The sequence below is a fragment of the Ornithodoros turicata genome, chromosome 4, assembly GCF_037126465.1.
Source record: "Ornithodoros turicata isolate Travis chromosome 4, ASM3712646v1, whole genome shotgun sequence".
Classification (NCBI taxonomy): domain Eukaryota; kingdom Metazoa; phylum Arthropoda; class Arachnida; order Ixodida; family Argasidae; genus Ornithodoros; species Ornithodoros turicata.
The window spans coordinates 47,445,388-47,467,225 of record NC_088204.1 but is presented as its reverse complement, the minus strand read 5'-3'; the positions used below and the strand labels follow the sequence as shown (position 1 = coordinate 47,467,225).

The 21,838-nt window shown below is 43.9% G+C and overlaps 1 protein-coding gene across 3 annotated transcripts in view; it reads left to right on the top strand.

Moving 5' to 3' along the window:
- The window catches only part of LOC135391500 (ankyrin repeat and fibronectin type-III domain-containing protein 1-like), an 865,331-nt gene that overhangs the window by 816,177 nt on the left and 27,316 nt on the right, over positions 1-21,838 (top strand). For all 3 annotated transcript variants that reach the window (XM_064621768.1, XM_064621770.1, XM_064621769.1), the window contains one exon: positions 2,955-3,121. In XM_064621768.1, coding sequence (XP_064477838.1) covers positions 2,955-3,121 — 167 coding nt within the window. The remainder of the gene's footprint in view (positions 1-2,954; positions 3,122-21,838) is intronic.

Genomic DNA, 21,838 nt, shown 5'->3' with positions numbered 1-21,838 from the left:
GGACTATTCCCATGTCTGCGGGTATTACCCATGCTTCTATTAAAAACGCGGGTTTCTACATTGTAATTGCACTGTAATGGGATACTGTGGGACTGTCAATCGAAATTACGATATCCAGATTGACGGACCCGCAGTATCCTATTACAGTGCAAGGAACCGCGTTTTTAATGGATAGCGAGGACAATATCCGTATACATGCATATAGTCCCAGTATATCGTAATCAAGATCGACAGTCCCGCAGTATCCCATTACGGTACAGAAACCCGTATTTTGAATGAAAAGCATGCGTAATACCCGTAGACATGGGAATAGTGCCAGAATATGGTTATCGATATTCAGTCCCACAGTATTACATTAGAGTGCAGAAACCCGCGTTTTAAATAAAAGCATCGGTAATACACATGGACATGGGAATAGTCCCACAATATTGTATTCAACATACACAGACCCATAGTATCGTATTACAATGTAGAAACCCGTGTTTTTAATAAAAGCATGGGTAATACCCGTGTACATGGGAATAGTCCCACAATATCGTAACCCAGATTGACAGAGTATCCCATTACAGTGAAGAAAATTCCGTTTTTAATGAGAAGCATGTCCCACTATGTCGTAATCCAGATAGACAGCCCCACTGTATTCCATTAGAGTGCAGAAACCCGCATTTTGAATGAAAAGCATGGGTAATACCCGTAGACATGAAAATAGTCCCATAATAACTTAGTCCAGATACACAGTCCCACAGTATCCCATTAGAGTACAGAAACCCGCGTTTTTAATGAGAAGCATGGGTAATACCCATTGACATGGGAATAGTACCACAATATCGTAATTGCGATTGGCAGTCCCACCGTATCTCATTACTGTGCAGAAACCCGCATGTTTCATGAAAAGCATGCGGAATACCCGTAGACGCCCTTATAGACCCAGGATATCGCAATCAAGATCGACAGTGCCACAGTACCCCATTACATTGCAATTACAATGTAGAAACCCGGGTTTTTAATAAAAGCATGGGTAACACCTGTAGACATGCGAATAGTCCCACAATATCGCAACCCAGATTGATGGTCCCTGAGTATCCCATTACAGTGCAGAAACCCCCGTTTTTAATGCAAAGCATGGGCAGTACCCGTACACAGCGGCATAGTCCCACTATGTCATAATCCAGGTAGACAGCCCCACCAGTATTCCATTAAAGTGCAGAAACCTGCATTTTGAATGAAAAGCATGGGTAATACCCGTAGACATGGAAATAGTCCCACAATAACGTAGTCCAGATACAGTCCCACAGTATCCCAATAGAGTACAGAAACCGCTTTCTAATGAGAAGCATGGGTAGTACCCATTGACATGGGAATAGTACCACAGTATCGTAATTGCGATTGACAGTCCCACAGTATCTCATTACTGTGCAGAAACCCGCATGTTTAATGAAAAGCATGCGGAATACCCGTAGACGCCCTTATAGACCCAGGATATCGTAGTCAAGATCGACAGTACCACAGTATCCCATTACAGTGCAGAAACCCGCATATCTAATGAAAACCGTGGGTAAAACTCGTAGACATGGGAATAGTCCCACAATACCATAATCCAGATTGATGGTCCCACAGTATCCCATTATGGTGCAGAAACCCACATTAATAATGAAAAACATGTGCAATACCCGTAGACATGGCAATTGTCCCTAAATACAAAAAAGTCACGTAGCCCACACATAGTCACGTGGATTAAATTGCATGATAAATGGATTAAATTATGTGAAATGAGGATTAAAATTAATGCAAGCAGGATTAATTCGGATAGCAAAAGGATTAAATGTCATGGTATAAGGATTAAAATGTACGACAAGACGATTAATAACGGCGGGAAAAGCTGTAGTTTTAATAGGTTCCGCGAATTCAAGAGTACTGCTCTCTTCTGATATAAAAACAAGGGTGAGGTGCCTAAGTTTAATTCAATTACACACACAAACATCATTGAAGTAAGGAATTGGTTGGAGTACTATTCACCATCAGCATAAGATATGTTTGTTACTGGTTTCGTTTGGGATATTCATTTGGTCAACCGAAAGTCACTGCTACACTTCGGCACTGCTACAAAATCACGCGTTTCTCCCGCAAGGGATGTTCCGTGTAACATCCTGTCAGGGACTTCATTTGGGCAATCCTTGAAACAACCGACATGGGACATTCTGCCGATATGCAACCAGGGACGTCCATCTATGATGCTCCCAGAGGTGTCCGACGGACATCCATTTTTGGATGCGGACATTAGCATCTATTTCGGACGTCCACAGGATAAAGTGTTCTGACTGGGTTGTAAGCAGACGTCAATACGCCTTGGGTCGATAGGTGTTTCTCGTCAACATGAATGGTCGCGAGTGTGTTTGCGTAGTCACTGCGTTTCTCTTCATGGATCTTAAAGTAGCATTTAAAGGTAGCTCGAACCCTTTAGTAATTCACCAAGCAGTCTATCAGGAGAGACAACGAAAATATCTTGAAGGTTTCTTACCACTGCGCAATTCAATTTAAGAAGACCTTATGAAAAATGAGCCATGTGCGTGACCTTGTAGTTGAAGCCCGCACTGCCGCCGCGACGTAGGGAGACCATCGTGACGTGACGGCAACGTAGTGAGCATCAGGGAGCATTGGTCCATATTGGTCTGGAACATGATGACGTCACCCACAGTTGGATAATACGAGACTATCAAGTTTTGCGGGTTCATTCCAAAAGTCGTTCAAGTGACGGCATTTAAATCTTGCGCACTGAGACTTTGCTGGAAGTTGAGTTTGTGATACAAAATCGTTTTTAGCTGGGAATGCCACGTTATGCATCTCTAGTGACAGGAGCATATGACGTCCTATAAAATTTCACTTGATAGACCTCAGACCTTTCTCTTTTTTATCCTAAAAAAGTTGCACCAGTAATCTTCTCTCGGTACATGCAGGAAATGATGACATATCATCAGGTCAGCAACATCCCTCTCCCGCGAGGTCTCTACCTGGGTTACCTCAAACTGAAAAGCTCAATGGACCTCATAAGTGTTCTGGTGCCATACAAGAACCCAAACATGCTGCCTTATTGCAAGATACGGAACAACCAACATGTCTCATGGTGAGGTTACTTTGAGCTCCTTGCTAAAACTTAGTAGCCTAAACTTAGTAGTAATACTCCGAAACGAAAAACTGAATATTGTACTGCGTATTCAATACTCTATTCTGTATTACTTAATTACCGTAATCACATAATTAAATCACAAAACTGAGAGTAGCTAAAACTTAGTACCCATGTCTACGTACGAAACAAAAATGTTTGTAATCGCGTTTGTAACCTGCTGTGACGTATGTTTACGAAACAGAACAAACATTGCTGAGTCCTAGTGTAGTGTTAAGGAAGCATCCCTTTAACCTAACAACACCAACAACTATATTACGGGATGATGACTGGGGAGTTTCATCGCCGTGGGCGATACTTTACCCCATTGCCGGTGGTGATGCGGGGAATGAAATAATGAGCCCCTTCACAATAAGGATCGAAGTCCTGTGGTGTCCAGAAAGGTGAAGAGAGCCTTGAGGGCAGAGCGTTGGTGTGCTGGGTGTGCCCAGAGGCCAAGCAATTTTGCGAGAGAGAGGGGGCGGGAGTCTAGCTCGTTGAGGGATCCGGAGAGTACGGTTCGGGAAGGTTGGTAGTGTGGGCAATGGAGAAGAATGTGCTCGAGATCTTCAACAGCACCGCAGTGGCTCCAGTGGGGAGAGGCCACTTGTCTCAAGCGGTAGCGCCACTGTGCTGTCAACGCCACATCGAGGCGCATTCGATGAACTAATGCGGCATCGTCGAGAGATATGTGCAGGCATGTGGAAAGCGAGCGCTGGATCAACTCTGCTCAACATAGAGGGGGGGAGGGGGGAGATTGTCAGCGGTCCGTTGGCGGGTAGCCAGAGGAGTCACGAGGCGTGGAAGGTATTGACCGACGATCTCCTCTCAGCAGTGCAACACGCGTCCGTCTCCAAGACGAGAGAGCTGCTTCGGCGGCGCTGTCAGCCTGTTCATTGCCTTCGACACCGTAATGGGCTGGAACCCATTAGAGAACGAGCCTGTGCCCTGCTGGTAGACAAGTTTGTAAGCCATTAACACATCCATAACCAACGGTGCGGAGGAGCCTCGGATGCCAGAATTTTCAATTGCTTGCCGCGCAGACGTTGAGTTAGTGAATACCACCGTTTTTTCCGATGGGATAGCTCCTGAATATCCCTGTCAATTATCATCAATTTGACTAAATTAGACACGCTCCTTACATTTTTGGGTTAAAAAAGTGACCTTTACTAGGCAAATTTCCGACTTAAGCTCGCAAAAATTTACATAATTAAACTTACGTTACATGACATTCACATGAGGAGGTGGCAAAAACCGAGTAAGAACAAATGCCATTGACCGCATGACTCTATGTGGTGTAGTTTTTTTATTATAATTCAATGACACGTTTTCTGGGACACCCTGTATGTGTGGATAACGGAGAGAACGGCGAGATTTCTCTACTGCTATAAGTCAGTGGAGAGGAGCACTTCAAGTGTCAAGTACTCAAGTATCACCTTAAGTATATATCAGGGTACTTGTACTTTACTTTCAGTACATTTCAAATTGAGCATTTTGTACTGTACTGAAGCTGCTTTTCTGAAGTACACAACTGGGGCTCGAGACAATTACAAATCGGAAACTACGAAATACAGGGTGTGTGCAGAAAAACGTGACCCGCGTTTTTACATGTAATTCGTTGTCTGCTTAGCCGAGGAACTTCCGGTGGCGCACGACGGCGTATTTATGCGTGCGAAAGCTACAAAAAAATCCTGAAAGCCATACTCAGTGTAAAAAAATAAACAGCGCGCGAAAACATGCGCTTGCATGCATTTGAATAGGGCGGTCATGACAGTGCACGGTAGTGCATTTCGGTCTCAGGAGAGTTATGTGCAGGCACCGCTAGGGGTACTGCGGATGAGCATCCATGTGGGATGATGTGGGACATCGTTTCGATTTATGCACCGATAGCTCCCCTAGCGGTATTTGAGCACAACTCTCCTATGGCCACCATGTTGCCCTATTCTGATGCACGGAAGCCGACGTTTTCGTTGCTCCGTTTATTTTTTAAGCTGAGTATGGCTTCTACAATTTTTCTGCAGATTTCGCACGCATAAATGCGCCATCGTGCGCCACCGGAAGTTCGTTAGTTAGGTAGGCAACAAGCTATCTGCCTAAATGCGGGTCACGTTTTTCTGCACACACCCTGTATAATTGATGTATCTTGAAGGGACATTTTTGGAGAACCAAATCTATGGTTCACATGCTTGAAATGTTGACAATGTATTAGGAATTTCATGTCCCAGGGCACAATTAGAGCACAGCTATATATGCATGTAAGTACAAATTATGCTATGCGATTCAGTTGATAGTCACGAGTAAGCAGTAAAATAGCAAGGTTTTGGCACTTGCCAAAGATATTTACTACAGTCTTGCTAAGAAAATAACTACCAAACACTGAAACGAAAAAAGTACTCTGTGTAGCACTTTGTTCTTTACTTGTAGTACGTTTGTAATGTGGTGTCTTGTACTAAAGTACTAATGATGCGAGGTACTTCGTTCTTTACTGTAAGTACAATTTGGATAGAGGTACTTTGCCCACGATTGCTATATGCAGGCCCTACAAGCAAGTGTAGATGCTTTTCCGACAGTGAAACGTATTAGCCACACATATCTTGTAGACGAGTGCTGAGGAGCGTTGAATCGAATACCGATGGGTTACGGACTCCAAAGTTGTGTCTTCCTAAATGAGAGATCACAGGTGCAATCAGGGTCGATACGTACAGTGCTGGACAAAAGTTTATGGAACGCGCGAGCGGTGTATTTTCTCCTCCGTGCGACACCCTAGCGGCGAGCGGAAGCGGGCCAGTTCACTCGTTCACAGGGATGGGCGAGTGCGCTGGTTGCGACACACTGAGGTAGTTTCGGCATCAGTTGAATGTGCCGGCGAAGTGTTTTGGATTGGTGTCACTACCGGCGCACTCCTTTCCTCCCTCTGAACGAATGAACGAGCCCGCTTCCGGCCGCCGCCAGGGTGTCGCACCGAGGAGAAAATACATCGCTCGCGCGTTCCGTAAACTTTTGTCCAGCACTGTACAAGGAATGAGCACTACATGTCATTCTTGATCACATGTCATTCTTGACACACTGTCTCGACTGCGCTTAGTATTTTGTTTTTGTCTTCTTTTTTGTTGGATATTGCTACGAGGAGTCTTCTTCTTTTTGTGAGAGTCCCGGGCTGTGTAGTAGTTGCTTCACATAAAACGAAACTCCTTCTCACGTACGTTGTTTGGGCGCCGTAATAACAGCGCTCACAATCGGCCCTACGTTGTATCGGTTGTCTTCTCAGCTTCAACTGCTCTGACCCACGACGACAGAGTTGCTAATCATTGAATGTGCCGGAGATCTAAAATGACCACGGGGAACATTTCCGCAAAGAAAACTTTAGCTTTCCGTCAATTGAAATGAAATTAAAATGTTATCAATATGTGGCAAAAGTTATTGGCAGAAAAAAATCCCTTGACCGCATGTCTCTCCGTGGCCTACGTTTCTTACTATGAATTTCTATCATTGTTGGTGGACCACCCTGTATATACAGGGTGTTTGCTCTGTGTCCAGAAATTATATTTAAAGCGAGCGATAAAAGAAAAGCAAATGGTACTTTTCTGCTACTTGAGTAAGAAACAGGTACTGCTTCACTAGTAGCACCTGTTTCTTAGTCAAGTAGCTGAAAAGGAGCGCTCGTTTCTCTTTTATCGCTCGCTTTAAATACAATTTCTGAACACGTTAGAGCAAACACCCTGTATACAGAGTGTTACCCAATAAAAGCCTCCCGTGCCAGCGTGCCGTGCTCCTCCGATTACTCATAACAAAATAGAAAGCTCTGAAGGACATTCAATTCCTGTAGATTTCAAAGGGATTGAGCATCGCAGTGCAAAGTTGTGATGCACAACGTACGAATCACGTGTTCAAAACAGTCAGATGGCGGTGGTGAGAAGCGCAATATAGAGATTGTTCCCCAGACGCCGACGTGTCGATTTGGTAGAGACGTCTCCGTATTATTTACCCCTTTTCCTGTGGTTGGCGATTCGCACAATGAGAAATGCATCCAATGTTCAATAGCGGACGATTTTACAAAAGTGCCTTGTCAAGGCGAAAGCGATGAATGACGACGACGATCTTTCGCCGCTGGTCATCGAAGCACCTTGTATGCTGAATGTGAAACCAAACCTCGGACGCCTCACAATGTGCTGACGTACGAAAAACGCCATCTGGAATTTTTTGTGTGTTTTTCAGGCTTTGAGCGACTGAAAAAAATACACACGAAAAAACAGTTTTCTTGGCGAATGTTTTCGGTTGTTTTTTCTCTTCCTTTACATATCTAGTGCCACGCCCGATGTGAGGGAGAGAGGAGTAACGTCAACGTCACGGTGTGTCCTTATTGGTTACTGACGTTGTCACGCGGAATGATGTAATCGGCTGATCGGGCATTTATCTCGAGGGTTCCCAACTCTAGATACTTTCCGCCAAAATGGCAACTTTTTTGTCCTTGTGTGTAATAAATATTTTGGCTGGCTACTTTCTGACTATATTTTACGTTCGGCAAAAGCTCGTCAGGAAGTTAAGTTCTTGGTTATTGAAAACCGTGTTTTCGGGGTAGTCACGGGTTTGAGCCTGATCTTGTATTGCTCTCTACTGTGTATAACACATTCCCCTCTGTAAAGTTATACACCGAGGGTCTTACAAATAAATAAAACTATCACAAGAACGAACCTGAGAAATGGAATTCGGTTCCCGCTTTGTGCTCAATTTTGGGAGGCAACTCCGATCTTCGGGCACCATGCATTACACTTTCGTTCTTCCATTGCACCGGAGAGACGCATGCATGGGCGGATCCAGGGGGAAGGGGGTACTCCGTAGACTGGGGTAAGAGTCATTTAATAACTCTGGAGTCACTAAAAAGCGAAGTGACTCTTGTCGAAATGACTCGAAAAATGGCACCTGGCTGACAGAGGTGGGCAGTTTTCGGTTTCGCTGTGCCGATTCGTTTACCCTTTCCATAAGTTCCATAATACGACAAAACCATGTCCCACGGGCCGCAAACTAATGGATGAACAACTTTACACCCCGACTGCACTTCCACAGGGTTCCATGGGATAACGGTGAAACACTGAAGAAAAAAAAAGAAAAGAACCATAGGAATCGTCGTGTGCAGGTGTTCATGCATCACACAAAAGAAAAATAGTTGGGTGGTTTCAAGCAGAGTCAGGCAGGGTGGTCTGGTCGGCCTCAGATTTTTTCATTTGAATATATATTGAAGCCTAGTGCTTAGGAAGTACATTGGCGGAGGAAATAGCTGAAAATATCTTATAGTCGTTAAAAAAAATCTTCAAGACTGACCATTTCGAGTACTGTGCTTCCTCGCAATTCGGGAAGTTCGGCAACGAGCGTCAGGAAGCATGTCCGAGATTTTCCAACAATCCCTTTTATGTGAATGGAAAGAGCGTTTGAAGAAGCACAGAACGGTGTCACGAACGAAAAAGTGCGATTTTTTGCAACTGAGGCGGATTTGCGATTATCTGGAGGGGAGACGCGGAGAAAAGAAAGTTCTTCCAGTGTTGCCAGTTCTACTGAAATTTCTACTGGATTTGAAGTCTGACTACTGAAATACTGAAAAAAGATCAAGATGCGCTTAAATCTACTGATTTTTTTGCATGAAACCTGGTTTCACTTACCGAACTCCAATTCACGTTTGCTGACACTCTCCGGCTGCATCGTAGTCCGCGTACAAAGCGGGAAAATCATGTCAATCGCACTGGGAGCACGATTTGAGTGCTGCACAAATCTCCTAAATAATTATTTTTGGCGTAGTGAGGGGTCTACGTGCTGTGTGGCAGTTGCAGGCAGTCACCTTACAAAAGTGAGCGGCTGCCTAAGTAAAACGATTTATAGCAAATGCATTATCCATGTATTCCACAGCCCTTTTCTTTTGCAATCAAGTTGTTTTTAGCGCAGCTACTGAATTCTACTGAGTTTTCTGATGCTGACCTCCTGAATTCCCGGCAAAGTGACCTGGCAACACTGAGGTAGATGGGTAGAAATCCAGCGAACCGGTAGAATGTAGGAAGGGAGTTGCCTCAGGACAGAAGCCGCCGATATTTCGAACAGAGACTGTTCTTCTTCTGGGCAACACTGAGTTCTTCAATTTGGCGGATTAGACATGCGATGTGTGTGCGTAATTCTTTCAGGGAAGGGCCACTTTTTTGCGAGTTCAGTGCCACGAAGAAACTTGCTAGGGTTTTGGGAAAGTGTTGGTGGTACCTGTCATTGTCACTGCTTGCTACGATATTCATTCGTATTTCTGCGACCAGTACTCCTACAGAAACGATGTGTCCTGATGCGACTCAAGACCAAAAAGTAACAGCTGCGTCCACTCACGGTCAAAGGGATACTTCGCTCTCCAAGCATCGATTTGTTGATTTCTGTTGCAGACTGTAGTGTATTTCGAACGTTATCTGGTACGGGCATTAGTTTCGGGCAGCTCGAGCGGTATGATTTATTGTAGGCATCTGAATGCAACGAGATCCACGAAAGTAGGCTTTACCGCGGAGAATGACATACGCGCGACGTCAATAACAATGACCACAATGTGACGACAAGAGGGCGTTCCCGTTTCCCTGGCAGAGATGATGCGGCTTCCTATCGCCAGCCCTGAAGCAACGCCACGAGACGTCACGCGAACCGATCGCAGACTACTGTGTATGCTCCTCCTCCGGCGCCCGGCCACGCTCCTGGTGGCCTGTGCTCACAAGAAAGTACATCGATTTTTTTTTTTTTCTGTTTCGCTAAGGAGCGGAGAGTAATTTTTTTTTTCACGACAGGTCACCTGTCACTAAATATTACGGTTTAGTATCGGGAACAAACAACAACTTTATTTTCGACCTTGGAGAGTGGGAGTTTCATCGCCACAGGCGATACTCTACCCCATTGCTGGATGGAATGGGGGGAATAAAATAACGAGCCCCTTCACAATAACGATCGAAGTCCGATGGTGTCCAGAAATGTCAGAAGAGCTTTGAGCGCAGGGCGTTGCTGGGCTGGATTGGGCCAGGGACCAAGCAATTTCGAGAGGGAGAAAGGGCGAGAGTCCAGCTGACGAAGAGACTCGGAGAGTGTGGTTCGGGAAGGTTCGTAGTGAGGGCAATGAAGAAGAATGTGCTCCAGATCCTCAAGAGCACCACAGTGGCAGCAGGTGGGAGAGTCAACTTGCCTCAAGCGGTAACGCCACTGAGCTGTAAAGGCCACATCGAGGCGCATTCGGTGGATTAATGCAGCATCTTGACGAGAGGTGTTTCGTGGCATGCGGAATGCGAGCGTGGGATCAACTCTGTTCAACATAGAGGGGGGAAGAATGTCGGTTGTCCGTTGGCGGAAAGCCAGGGGTGTCACTAGGCGTCGCAGAATGGAACGGCGGTCTCCTCTCAGCAGAACAATACGGGTCCGTTTCCGATACGAGAGTGCTGCTTCTGCGGCGCTGTCGGCCTGCTCGTTCCCCACGACACCACAGTGGGCTGGAACCCACTGGAGAACTAGCCTGTGGCCTGCGGCGTAGATAGTGTGGTAAGCCATTAGCACGTCTGTGACTAGGGGTGCGGATGGGCCTCGTATGCCGGAATTTTCAATTGCTTGAAGGGCAGATTTGGAGTCTGTAAAGACTGCCCATTCCCGGGGTGGAAAATCAGCGATGTGTTGTAGAAAGAAAAGAATGGCATAGAGTTCCGCAGCTGTGGAGGAGGTTGGATGTGAGAGGCGTCTTCCGTGCACGACGCCTTCGGATGGAATGACGAAGGCTGAGGCGGACTTGTTGTTTCGGGATGCGCCATCAGTATATGCTGCCGTAAACGTAGAAAACTTCGCGTCTACCAGAGCATGAAAATGGGCATGAAATGGGCTAGTATCGGGATAACATAATGGCATTACTTGAAAAGTGATTCGCATTAACTTAAATTCACGAAAAGTGTTAGTCTTGCCTAAGGGGGGGGGGGATATGTGTATTGAAAAACGAAAGTAAGGAAAGGTTAGTCATGCGTCGGCCGACTTGCTATTCCTTTAAAAAAAGAAGAGAAAAAGAAACATACACACATACAAGAGGGGGGCCTTAGAGGCTGGTCGAGTGGCCGGAGGCATCAAGAAAGCTCAAGAGGGCAGTCGTAACCGCCCCCCCCCCCCCCTGGTTGTGCAGGATTGGGCCGAGCAGAGTGGCCAAAGAGATGTTGGGGTAACCAAGTTGTCGCAAGTGGCGTTGGAGGACGAATCGTTGGGAGAGGTACCGGTTGCAGTATAATAGATAGTGCTCAGTGTCAGCTTCCACGCAGCAAGTTGTGCAATTGGGGGAGTTCGTCTGGCGCATTTTGTACAGGATGAGGGTGTGCGTGCAATATTCATTCGAAGACAATGGAGGAGTGACTCTTCAGCTCTATTGCAAAGGCAGGCAATAGTAAAGTCCTGCAGGGGGTCGATGAGAGGTGATGCCTCAGGGATATTGTGGTTTCATAGTCGTTTTAATGCCAATTGACGGCAGTTCTCCGCTTTGGAGGTGTTGTGTGATGTCATTTTGCGTTTGCAAAATTGTGTTTTGTAAAACCTGTTTCAATCAACGCGTACTTACCAATACATTTGTTTTAATAAACACAAGTTGCTCTGCAGAGATCGCTTACACTGCAGCGTTTATTTAGGCCACTGTTTAGAAAACGTCCTGGCTTTGGTAGTATGCAAGGTGAACGGATGAGCAGCCCGTGTACACCAGCAATTCACAAAGGCAGTGTATACAGGCTATTTCAGTAACTGTGTAAAAAGAAACTACACTACAGATAAGCATGCGTTTTTCTGTGTTTTTCTTCGCGATGGCCCAGTATATTTCAGTCCAGCCAGTATGTTTCAACCAACACGCTCTTTTCGTTTTATCTCTCTCTAGTATGCGATCAACGACATTTATTTGTAGGGATCTTTTGCCATGCACTACAGGTAATTTTATCAAGTGTTAGTAGAAACTTAATTTCTTGAATGGAACCCCACAATTTGCCAAGGCAATGTAACATTCTTTATTGCCAAAAAAAGAAAGTTTTTCATGTCGGATTTGCCCTATTCCATTACAATGGTGATTAATAGTTGTTAGTACAAAGGTCTGCAAGCCTCCCTCTCCTCATGGCGATGAAACTCCCCAATCATTATCATTAAAATACAACAACAACAACTTTATTTCGCGACGATGAATGGGGCGTTTCATCGCCAGGCGCGATACTCTACCCCGATTGCTGGTGGTGATGTGGGGAATGAAATGGTTCTTCTGTGAGTCTTGAAATGACTCTTTTCGTGTTTTTTTTTTCAGCATATTACTATTGTACCAGGGTAGTAGAGAATGCATCTTTTAATATAATTAATGGGGTAAATCCGAAACGCGCTTTCTGTTTCTGAGAAAAGGTCACGTTGACTTTGCAAACTTCGGAGTTCATTTGACGATATTAAATTAATTTCAACTAAAATTTGATAAACCAATTCCGGTTCGCTCTCTACAGTTACGAACCTCCCATCGTGAGAACGCAGGTCAACACAAAAATGAGGTCGAGTGCTTCTTTCGTTCCCAGTCTTTCCAACTCTCATTCTATCACTAACGGGAACTTTCTTACCCACTGAGAAAAGAGACTGAAACCGGCACCATCGTGAGGCCCACAGGTATTTCGCTAAAAATGGCATTCGAAAAAACCGCCGCCGCCGACAAAGACTGCATCGGCGAATCCCGTCCCGTGTCACTTTCGTGCTTGGTCTGTTTGGATCTGTTTCCTGTGGTTCTTTTCGATTAGTGCAGTCCGAATCATTTGACGAGAAACTTGTAATAATCAATGCCATGTCCAAGGGCGAAAAAAAAAAAAAAAAAGGACGTCTCTATCGGCGACTTCGAGTGTTCGGTGCTTGTCAAGAATGGACGGTTCATGCGAAACTTTTTTTGTACGCCCCTGAATGGCACCGTAAGTACGACGATGTTGTTTGTGCTCAATAAAACTTGCATGATATTCAAAAATAAGAGCGCCGTTCTCGTCTTTTAAGCCAGTCTTATGTCAAAACGACGTGGTGCCCACAGACCAAGCTGCCACGGCAGCACTAAACTAACCTAACCTATCACTAAACGTGAAGAAAAACAATGTACAAGTTTCCTGCGATGCAGGATCAAAAATAACAAACACGGTTAAGAGCATCAACTGTTTACTATACAGGGTGTCCCAGAAAACGTGTCATCGAATTATAATAAAAAAAACTACAGTGGCAAAAACTACTACAAAGGCCTGCAGTGAACATTTGCGCAAAACCATTCTTTCGAGCCTTGTTCTTCGCAAGTTGGTTAATCAATGCGTCATAGTCTGGAGATATGATAATCATGTTTTCGGTTGACTACGAACTCGGAAAGCCTAGCTGACATCTCTTATGGTTGAGCGCAGGATATTCTTGATCGGTCAGTTTCATTGTGCTGAGACTTCTTTCAGCATCAGCGACAGTAGCTGGTGTGGTCAGAAAATAGAATCCTGACGCAAATGCAAGGATTCAGATATATCTCCTGGAGGCTTTCTTGTATGTGTACGTTAAAAATTGTTTGGCGTCTCTTTGTTTGGCGTCCTCTCTTTTTCTCAATGACACAAAAGGATATTCCATTACAAGTTCGCTGGCATCGATGGGTACCATTTTTACTTCAAAATTTTTGCTGCGGTTCTCCAGTTCAAGTTCCCATTGACACTGCCCCAAGTTGTTAGCGTTTTACAGAAATCCAAACAACTTTTACCACTCCACGAGTTGGTCGACAAAACAGAAGATAGGGCCTGATCAGTGAGAATAAGAAAGAACTGAGATTTGAATATTCGTTCTGCAGAAAGACGACTCTTACTTCTTTTTTTTTTTTTTCACTTTTAGGAGAAGTTAGCAGACATTGTAGAACTGCTTCCTGATCTTGTCGCGTTGTCTGTACTCCGCAAAATAAAGAGAGGAACAGAAAGAACAGACGCAAGTTGTACAATACAAGCGGTCAGGGATGGGCATAAATACATTTTTTTAGTATTTAAATATAAACACAAAATACTTTGTTGACAGGGGTATTTAAATACTCTTCATAAATAGTTTTCAACATGAGTATTTAAATACAAAATATAAATACGGTATTTAAATACCGTAACTACTACCATAAATACTGTGAGGAAGATGTCATCTGGAATTGCGGGAAGAATAGCATTTATTTGTTAGATTATCATGGCGATTTTAACATCAGAAATTTCTCGAAGACTGCTTCTTTTAGGCATCTTCTGTTCGGCCGTAGATTCAGATTCGCAAAGGAGAACAGCATCTCCACAGGTGCCGATGAACAAATGCTTGTATTAAATTTGACGAAGATGCTTCGTAGAACAATGTAATCGGGTAGTCACGACCGTTGTCCGCAACAACAGTGAAAAACTCGCCATCTAAAATGGTTTGTCGCATGCGCATGCTAGCGCAAACCCGGCATAATTGCGCCCCAAACTCGCCCTAATTCCCGAAAGGTCAAATGCAGGGCAACTTTAAGATATGAGTCAGTATATTCTGTATTTAAGAGTATTTATAAAGTATTTACAAGAATAAATACCCGAAAATTGGTATTTAAATATAATTATAAATACATTTTTCAAGTCTCTATTTAAATACAAAATATCAATACATGTATATTTAAATACTGCCCATCCCTGCAAGCGGTGCAGCAAATGGAACCGCTTTTATGTTCCTCATTAAATGGCGTGCAGCATTTATTGTTCATTAAGGTTAATGTTAATTAAAGAAAAGCATGTCTTCCAATTTCGAACAAATGAGGAGTGCGAATGATAGCACTTGATTGGCTATGATTCGGTTTATCAGATGTCCACAACGACGCTCCTGTATTGTTGGGCGCACGGAACCGCGCGGGGCCATTTCTTCCGCCACGCATCCAGGGACCAATTTTTCCGGAACGAACTTTTCCGGGACTATTTTTTTCCGTAACTCCATCCAACATGCTCTACACATTCTCGCTCGTATAGTTATTCTCTCTTCGGTCTGGAAGATGACTGGCCGGGTTCTTTGGATGATTGGTTTTCAACTCATTTCTGATTGCCCAGCGTTTTAGGCATTCAAGAACAACATTACTTCCTCTTATAAGTAGAACTCGGAAATTTACGTGCCAAAACCATGAAAATAGACAGGTATTTAGACCAAAAAAAATACCCAAACAGGCAAGAACATGCAAAAACAGACACGTTGTAGCACATGCCAAAACTACTTCTAATGTACGCTTCACGACGCAGACTTTATATTGTGGAACTGTAGCGAATGCTACAGAACCATTCGATGACGCCAGTGCCTGACTGCGACGCTGTGCAGCGTCAATCCTCCTTCCTGCACCACTAGTTCAAGCTCACTGGGTGTTATCGTTGAACCTCTAACATATGTTCAGTTTAATGTTATTTCTTCAGTTTATTTTTACTACTCGTTTTCTCTTGTGTTTACTCGCTTATGTAGCTTAAGGCGCTATGGAGAAGACGGCGTTCCATGTTGATATCCGTTCACAGGCCACATTTTCTCTTACACGTTTTGTCAACCACACTCTACCTCAGGTAGGCGAATTTAATTCACTGTAGTGACGATGAAAGGTCTCGCCGTTGTTGGCCTCACAGAGGTGGGCAACGTCACGACTGACGGCCTGGGTGAATGTTCATCCTGGTCGACTTCTAAAGGGACTGTGCCGACATATGATTTGGTCGAAAGACATTTCATCGAAGATCGGAACGGCAGCGGTCGTTTGATCGATTTTTTATTGGTTCACTTGGAGTGTTGAAAATGAAAAAAAAAAAAGCCGGAGTTCTAAATGCCGTTATCCTAAGCAACATTTAACTGTGTGTAACCCGTTTGCTCGTAAACACATTCCTCATGCTAACCCACCTTTTTGTGTCCAAGAAGCGGTCCAATGGTCCATGTTGTTCACCCTAGCCCGTTCGACAACCTGATAGGCTTTTCCGCTCTGACACATAGTGACTAAACATGCCATACATGTTAATCCCCCAACCCTTTGTCGAATAATAAATGATTTCAAGTATTAAACATTTTTGGCAAATAGATAAAAATAAATTAATGACATTTTTCGATGATTTATTACTGTTGAATGTGGATAAATTTTAACAATGTAACAATGTTTGTAATCGACCGACCATTGTATAGTAGAAAGAACAGTTTTAGTTTATTTACTTTTCGCCTATGTGCAGGTGGATGTAAATTTAGTTCTTGAAACAGACATGTAACGGAAGAAGTCCTTCGAACCCTAGACAAGATAAGCAGGGCAGCAGATCTTTGTACTTTCTCTATTTTTTTCGGATAGCGTACATGTGTAGTGACCCCAGATTGCAGATGCATACACTAAACGAGGTTGAACTAAGGTTTTATATGCTGTTAATTTAATTTATTTCGTTGTGCCATGGCGAAATTTCCTTCTTAGCATCCACAGACTTCGAGTGACTTTCGCGCACATACGGCTATCCCGTTTCAGACCGTTCCCTTTAAATATGTCACCAGCAATGAGAAGGGTGCTCAGAAGATGCATAGACTATCGGTTGCTCCAAACCTGGGGCAACTTTTTTCAATGTGTGTCCTACTGGTTCGTAAATGACAAACGTCTGCAAGTAACCAGTGGTCTCCCTGCAAAATCAAAATAATAATAATAATGAAAAAAAGCAGAGTACACTGATTGCCCGCTCCGTATGCTCGAGTCAAAAGTTACAGAAAAAGAGGTGCAGATGATACAGTGCATGCAGTTTTGAACTCCCTTCAAACAAACGTCTTTCGAACAAACGGCGTCGATCAACCGGCCTTCGATCAAACGGTTTTTGACCAAGCGGCGTTCGAGCAAATGGGCGGACACTACGGCGGACGTGTTTGTCACGTTGAAACACCCATTGACTCACGATAACCCCATTGAAACCCACACATTCAGTCAAATTCGAACTTCATAAACTTCGTTTATAAAGATAAAAATAAACGTCCATAAAAATTCGTTCTGACTACATACAAGCAGGACCAAGCTGTTACATAAACTTCAAACTGACACATTAAGCGGCCTTGGTAGTCTCCATTCATTCCACCTTTCTCACCCTATGACCTTGTTCCAAATGCGGGAGAGGAAGACCCGGCCTTTGTGGTCTCCCGCCTTTCGGTGCATATGAGCATACGGATGTTCTGGACGTTTGGTGCTTATGAGCAGGTTCTCCCCTCCTGCTCATTTCCACCAAACGCTCAAAACCACCAACTTTTTTTCGGTGCATATGAGCGTTTGGAGGTTTGGTTGTGCCTCATATGCACCAGATGATCATAACGTCCAAACGCTCAAAACCTCCAAACGCTCATATGCACCGAAAAAAAGTTGGTGGTTTTGAGCGTTTGGTGGAAATGAGCAGGAGGGGAGAACTTGCTCATAAGCACCAAACGTCCAGAACATCCGAATGCTCATATGCACCGAAAGGCGGGCGACCACAAAGGCCGGGTCTTCCTCTCCCGCATTCGGAACAAGGTCATAGGGTGAGAAAGGTGGAATTAATGGCGATTACCAAGGCCGCTTAATGTGTCAGTTTGAAGTTTATGTAACAGCTTGGTCCTGCTTGTATGTAGTCAGAACGAATAGCGCCTTCTCGTTTATGGATTTCAATTTGAGCTTTATTTTCATAGACATGGAGGCAGCCTAGGACAAAAGACTTGACTCTAGCTCGAAAGGCACTCGGCTCCCAGGGCTGTAGCAATAAAGAGCGTGGTCTCCTCCGAACATATGTCCGGGTTCACTTACAGTGCAGAAGCTGGAATACGATATTTATATAGGGTTTATATTATGCATACATAGGCCTGCAGCGAACATTTGCGCAAAACCCTTCTTTCGAGCCTTGTTCTTCGCAAGTTGGTTAATCAACGCGTCATAGTCTAGAGATATGATAATCATGTTTTCGGTTGACTACGAACTCAGAAAGCCTGACATCTCTTATGGTTAATTGAGCGCAGGATATTCTTGATTGGTCAGTTTCATTGTGCTGAGACTTCTTTCAGCATCAGCGACAGTAGCTGGTGTGGTCAGAAAATAGAATGCTGACGCAAATGCAAGGATTCAGATATATCTCCTGGAGGCTTTCTTGTATGTGTACGTTAAAAATTGTTTGGCGTCTCTTTGTTTGGCGTCCTCTCTTTTTCTCAATGACACAAAAGGATATTCCATTATAAGTTCGCTGGCATCGATGTCTACCATTTTTACTTCAAAATTTTTGCTGCGATTCTCCAGTTCAAGTTCCCATTGACACTGCCCCAAGTTGTTAGCGTTTTACAGAAATCCAAACAACTTTTACGACTCCACGAGTTGGTCGACAAAACAGAAGGCCTGATCAGGCCTGATCAGTGAGAAAGAGAGAATAAGAAAGAACTGAGATTTGAATTTTCGTTCTGCAGAAAGACGACTCTTCCTTTTTATTTATTTATTTATTCACTTTTAGGAGAAGGTAGCAGACATTGCAGAACTGCTTCATGATCTTGTCGCGTTGTCTGTACTCCGCAAAATAAAGAGAGGAACAGAAAGAACAGACGCAATTTGTACAATACAAGCGGTGCAGCAAATGGAACCGGTTTTATGTTCCTCATTAAATTGCGTGCAGCATTTATTGTTCATTAATATTAATGTTAATTTAAAAAAGCATGTCTTCCAATTTCGAACAAATGAGGAGTGCGAATGATAGCACTTGATTGGCTATGATTCGGTTCATCAGATGTCCACAACGACGCTCCTGTATTTTTGGGCGGACGGAACCGCGCGGGACCATTTCTTCCGCCACGCAACCAGGGACCAATTTTTCCGGGACGAACTTTTCCGGGACTATTCTTTTCCGAAACTCCATCCAACATGCTCTACACATTCTTGCTCCTATAGTTATTCTACCTTCGGTCTGGAAGATGACTGGCTTGGTTCTTTGGATGATTGGTTTCAACTCATTTCTGTTTGCCCACCGTTTTAGGCATTCAAGAACAACATTACTTCCTCTTATAAGTAGAACTCGGAAATTTACGTGCCAAAACCATGAAAATAGACAGATATTTAGACACAAAAAAAATACCTAAGCAGGCAAGAACATGCAAACAGACACGTTGTAGCACATGCCAAAACTACGCTTCACGACGCAGACTTTATACTGTGGAACTGTAGCGAATGCTACAGAACCATTCGATGACGCCAGTGCCTGACTGCGACGCTGTGCAGCGTCAATCCTCCTTCCTGCACCGCTAGTTCAAGCTCACTGGGTGTTATCGTTGAACCTCTAACATATATTCAGTTTAATGTTATTTCTTCAGTTTATTTTTACTACTCGTTTTCTCTTGTGTTTACTCGTTTATGTAGCTTAAGGCGCTATGGAGTAGACGGCGTTCCATGTTGATATCCGTTCATCGGCCACATTTTCTCTTACACGTTTTGTCAACCACACTCTACCTCAGGTAGGCGAATTTAATTCACTGTGGTGACGATGAAAGGTCTCGCCGTTGTTGGCCTCACAGAGGTGGGCAACGTCATGACTGACGGCCTTGGGGAATGTGCATCCTGCTCGACTTCTATAGGAACTGTACCGACATATGATTTGGTCGAAAGACATTTCATCGAAGATCGAAACGGCAGCGGTCGTTTGATCGATTTTTTATTGGTTCACTTGGAGTGTTGAACGCCGGAGTTCTAAACGCCGTTATCCTAAGCAACATTTAACTGCGTGTAACACGTTTGCTCGTAAACGCATTCCTCATGCTAACCCACTTTGTCAAATAATAATTGATTTCAAGTATTAAACATTCTTGGCAAATAAATAAAAAATAAATTAATGACATTTTTCGATTATTTATTCCTGTTGAATGTGGATAAATTTTAACAATGTATTATTGTTTCTGACAATCAACTGACCATTGTATAGGAGAAAGAACAGTTTTAGTTTATTTACTTTTCGCCTATGTGCAGGTGAATCTAAATTTAGTTCATGCAACAGACATGCAACCGAAGAAGTCCTTCGAAACCTAGACAAGATAAGCAGGGCAGCAGATCTTTGTACTTTCTCTATTTTTTCGGATAGCGTGCATGTGTAGTGACCCAGATTGCAGATGCATACACTAAACGAGGCTGAACTAAGGTTTGATATGCTGTTAATTTGATATCTTTCGTTGTGCCATGGCGAAATTTCCTTCTTAGCATCCACAGACTTCGAGTGGCTTTCGCGCACATATGGCTATCCCGTTTCAGACCGTTCCCTTTAAATATGTCACCAGCAATGAGAAGGGTGCTCAGAAGAAACAGACTATCGGCTGCTCCCAACCTGGGGCAACTTTCTTCAACATGTGTCCGACTGGTTCGTAAATTACAAAGGTCTGCAAGTAACCAGCGGTCTACCTGCAAAAAAAAAAAAAGAAAAGAAAAAGAAATAATAATAATAAAAATGAAAAAAAAAAGCAGAGTACCCTGATTGCCAGCTCCGTATGCTCGAGTCAAACGTTACATAAAAAGAGGTGCGAATGACACAGTGCATGCAGTTTTGAACTCCCTTCGAACAAACGTCTTTCGAACAAACGGCGTCGATCAAACGGCTCTCGATCAAACGGTTTGAGACCAAGCGGCGTTCGATCAAACGTCATTTGACCAAACGGCGTTCGACCAAATGGGCGGACACTACGGCGTTCAAACACCCATTGACTCACGACAGATAAAAATAAACTTCCATAAAAATTCGTTCTGACTACATACAAGCAGGACCAAGCTGTTACATAAACTTCAAACTGACACATTAAGCGGCCTTGGTAGTCGCCATTCATTCCACCTTTCTCACCCTATGACCTTGTTCCAAATGCGGGAGAGGAAGACCCGGCCTTTGTGGTCTCCCGCCTTTCGGTGCATATGAGCATTCGGATGTTTTGGACGTTTGGTGCTTATGAGCAGCTTCTACCCTCCTGCTCATTTCCACCAAACGCTCAAAACCACCAACTTTTTTTCGGTGCATATGAGCGTTTGGAGGTTATGAGCATGACCACCTCCTATTGATTGCGTTTTGTTTTTCATTTTTGTTGATATTTGTATTGCGTTTGTAATGGGGCTCGTTATTTTATTCCCCCCATTCCACCAAGCACTGGGGTAGAGTATCGCCTGTTGCGATGAAACTCCCCACTCTCCAAGGTCGAAAATAAAGTTGTTGTTGTTGTTGTAATTCTTACCCTTACCCTTTTCTCTTGTACCACGTGACTTGGTTTTTGATATATGCTTCACCACTTGTAACTGGTCCTCAAACCTGAAGAAGTGCAGCCTACTGCACGAAAGTCTTGTTTTTAATGTATATAGTAAACAGTTGATGTTCTTAACCGTGTTTGCTATCACTAAACTAACCTAAGACATCATAAACGTGGTTAGTTTAGTGTGGCTGTGGCAGCTTGCCTTGGCTTCCCAAATCTGTTTCAATAATGAGGCGAAGCCAACTTCCAAATGATGACACCTACCAAAGGAATGCCCGCAGACCTAGTGCTACACTATATAGTGCCCATTTCTGCAGAAACTCGAAGAAAAGAGTCACTCTAGCTATTATCCATAACCATGCCTTCCACTCTATGGCGCCGCATTTCAGCTGCCCATGGAGGGGGGGGGGGCGGAATCTATTTATTTTGGCAGGAAAA